Source organism: Lycium barbarum, chromosome 2 (assembly GCF_019175385.1).
Source record: "Lycium barbarum isolate Lr01 chromosome 2, ASM1917538v2, whole genome shotgun sequence".
NCBI lineage: Eukaryota > Viridiplantae > Streptophyta > Magnoliopsida > Solanales > Solanaceae > Lycium > Lycium barbarum.
Window position 1 is genome coordinate 67,576,033 of NC_083338.1, and position 3,553 is coordinate 67,579,585.

Here is a 3,553-nt window from a genome sequence, read left to right on the forward strand (position 1 = left end):
TATCGAAGAGATAAGGAAACATCAAGTGAGGAAACAACCGGTAACTGAATGTCACTTAAGAAGGAATAATGCATGCTAACTTACATCATAAATAACATCATATCAAGTATGCATATATAAGCTGCCCGACCATATAGGTACGGTGTGATCATCATTAACCTGCGTCCAGGCCTCCCGCGTCCGGGGTAACAATCTCATGCCGCCCACTAGTGGTGTCTGCCCATGCCATCTAGACATTTATATGCCACCCGCCTTAGCAGGTGTCTGCCCAGCCATATAGGCACGGTGTAATCTCATCATCATATACTTATCATAAAGCATGCATTAGAACTCAAATAGAACTATAACTCTATCGGGGTGATGTAAGGTCGAGAACCCCCGATTCCATTATGGAGTAGTCATGATCATCATACCTCATCTTGAAGGAACTAGAATTATTAGTTGAGTCTAGCAACAATGAATAACATCAATAACAACGCTACAATACTATAATCAATAAACTTTGTTAAGTTAGTCGTTACTCAATTCTCAAAATCTCCTCTCAAAGTCATCCATAACCATGGTTATCACCCAACGTCGCATTCATTCACATATAATGCTTCTTCAACATTCTTAATATCATTCATAACGATATTATACCCATAACATATCAAGAACTATGACTCAAGTCAAGTTACCATTCAAGAATTCCACTATTCTCATATTTGTAACCCATTTTCTACTTTCTTCCATAATCCAAGTCTTTCAACCCTTCAATACTCGTAATAGCATGATATGAACATAAAACTCACCATTGATTGTGAAGGAGTGGGTTTTGGATGGAAATACTTCACTTGGAGAAAACCCTAGCTTCAATTCCAAATAGATTTCTAGCTTCCATCAACCCTAGTTAGCATTCTTGCACTTGATTCTACTAGTTTATGGTATTTGATCTTTCATTTCCCTTGAATTCATGTAAAATGAAGTGTGTGGAATATTCTAGAGGTTTAGAGAGAAGTGGAGAAAATAAGAAATAAGAAATGATACCTTGAAGTCATCTTTTATAAAAATTTAAAACTGCTCGTCGGGAGTTATACGGACCTTTATACGGTCCGTATAAGTGATCGTATAACTCCATCAGTGATGGCCCTTCACTGTAACGGTTATACGGACCGTATAAATGGTCCTATAATCCACCTTCTCTCCGAACTTGTTCTCGTCGTTTCATTTGATCTATGGTCCTTATGGAACCTTCTTAGCACTTGTTTAACACTTCATTAACAATGTAAGGAGCGTTATAACTTTTTCTCAAGACATTATTAAACCAACATTAGCTCGGTACTTTGCAAAACTCTTTTTAAAACATGACTTATACTTGCCATTCTTCAACAAACTCTTTTCTCCTACCTCAAATGTCTTTGGAATCTTAATTAGAACAGTTAAGTACCCCTTCTTACTTGTAGGTGTATCACATACTTCTTACCCCGCGTTAGTCTATCTACCACACGACGACATAAAATTTTCCGAGGTGTAACATCTCTTCTCTTTCAGCACTAATAATGAAGTTGACTCAGAAGGCAACTAAGTTCTAGTGGACAGATGCTTGTGAGCGGGGTTTCCAAACATTAAGGATAGATTGATTTTGGCACCAGTTCTGTCACTTCCAGAAGGATCTGAGGGCTATGTTATTTATTTTGATTCTTCGGGCGACGGACTGGGTTGTATGTTGATGCAGCAAGGTAAGGTTATTACTTATGCTTTGAGGCAGCTAAGCAAGCACGAGAAAAATTACCCAACCCATGATTTAGAGTTAGCTGCAGTGATTCATGCGCTGAAAATGTGGAGGAATTACTTAAATAGTGTTCATGTTGATATATATACATACCATAAGAGTCTTCGGTATATCTTCAAGAAGAATGAGTGTAATTTGCGTCAGAGGCGGTGGTTAGAGGTGTTGAAAGATTATGATGTTGATATTCTGTACCATCACGGGAACGAAAATATAGTTGCCGATGCCCTTAGCCGTAGATCCATGGGTAGCCTATCTTATTTTTGGCCAGAGAAACGGGAATTACCTCATGAGCTTCATCAGTTAGCTAGCCTAGGAGTTCGATTATTAGACTCAGGCGATGCAGGAGTTTCGATTTAGGATTCAGCAACCTCATTGTTAGTAGCCGAAGTTAAAGAGCGCCAGTACGAAGACCCCATGCTAGTCCATTATAGAGATACAACTCCTCAGAAGAAGAAGTTGCCATTTGAGATTACGGGAGATGGAGTCCTCAGGTATCCAGGCAGATTGTGTGTTTCAGGTGTTGCAGTTTATGCCTACAGATTACGGGAGAAGCTGATCATTCTTGCTATTATATTCATCCAAGGACAACGAAATATGTATCATGATATAAAGAAGATTTACTGGTGGGACGGGATGAAGAAAGACATAGCTGAGTTTATAGCTCAGTGCCCTAATTGTCAGCAGGTTAAGGTTGAGCACCAAAAGCCCGGTGGGTTGCTACAGAGTATAGAGATTCTGACTTGGAAATGGGAGTCAATCAATATGGATTTCATTACAGGCTTACCCCCTTCTCAACTTAAGTTTGATTCGATATGGGTGATTGCTGATAGGCTTAGAAAGTCAACACATTTTCTACCTGTCAGGACTACTTATTCCGCCGAGGATTATGCGAAGTTATATATTAAGGAGATAGTGCGACTTCCTGTTGTTCCAGTAGCTATTATTTCAGACAGAGGTGCATAGTTTACAGCTAACTTCTAGAGATATTTCCATAAAGGATTAGGAACATAGGTGAGTATTAGCACAGTATTTCATCCCCAGATAGATGTACAGGCTGAACGTATGATCCAGAAGCTTGAGGATATGTTATGGGCCTGTGTGATAGATTTCAGAGATAGCTGGTATGATCATTTTCCGCTTATTGAATTTGCGTATAGTAATAGTTACCACTCCAACATTCAGATAGTTCCGTATGAAGCCTTGTATGGACGATAATACAGACCACATATCGGATGGTTCGAGGTTAGGGAATCTAAGCTAATAGGACCAGATTTGATCCAGCAGGCGGTTGATAAGGTTAAGCTTATTTAGGAAAGGCTATTGGCAGCTCAGAGTCGCCAAAAGTCTTATGCAGATAATCAATGATGAGATTTGGAGTTTCATATAGACGATTGGGTATTCCTGAAGGTATCACCAATGAAGGGTGCTTTAAGATTTGGCAAGAAGGGCAAGCTTACACTTTATCAACAGCCTACTGAATCATATCTGGGCCTATCAGCTTGGTCTCACCAACATCAAACCAGCCAATAGGTGATCTGCACTTCCTCCCATACAAGGCCTCATACGGTGCCATCTGAATACTCGAATGGTAGCTGTTATTATAAGAGAACTCAATAAGTGGCAAATGATCGTCCCAGCTACCCCGAAAATCCATAACACAGGCCCGTAACATATCTTATAGTGTCTGAATGGTACGCTCGGCCTTTCCGTCAGTCTGAGGGTAAAATGCCGTACTGAGACTCACTTGTGTCCCCAATCCCTCGTGGAAGGATCTCCAGAAGT

At 40.1% G+C, this 3,553-nt stretch overlaps 1 protein-coding gene across 1 annotated transcript; it reads left to right on the forward strand.

Moving 5' to 3' along the window:
* The first annotated feature begins 2,185 nt into the window (after nucleotides 1-2,185).
* Nucleotides 2,186-2,986, forward strand: LOC132628626 (uncharacterized). The gene is made up of 2 exons (XM_060344392.1): nucleotides 2,186-2,455; nucleotides 2,813-2,986. The coding sequence occupies exons 1-2, from the start codon at nucleotides 2,186-2,188 to the stop codon at nucleotides 2,984-2,986; spliced, it is 444 nt and encodes a 147-aa protein (XP_060200375.1).
* The last annotated feature ends 567 nt before the right edge of the window (nucleotides 2,987-3,553 follow it).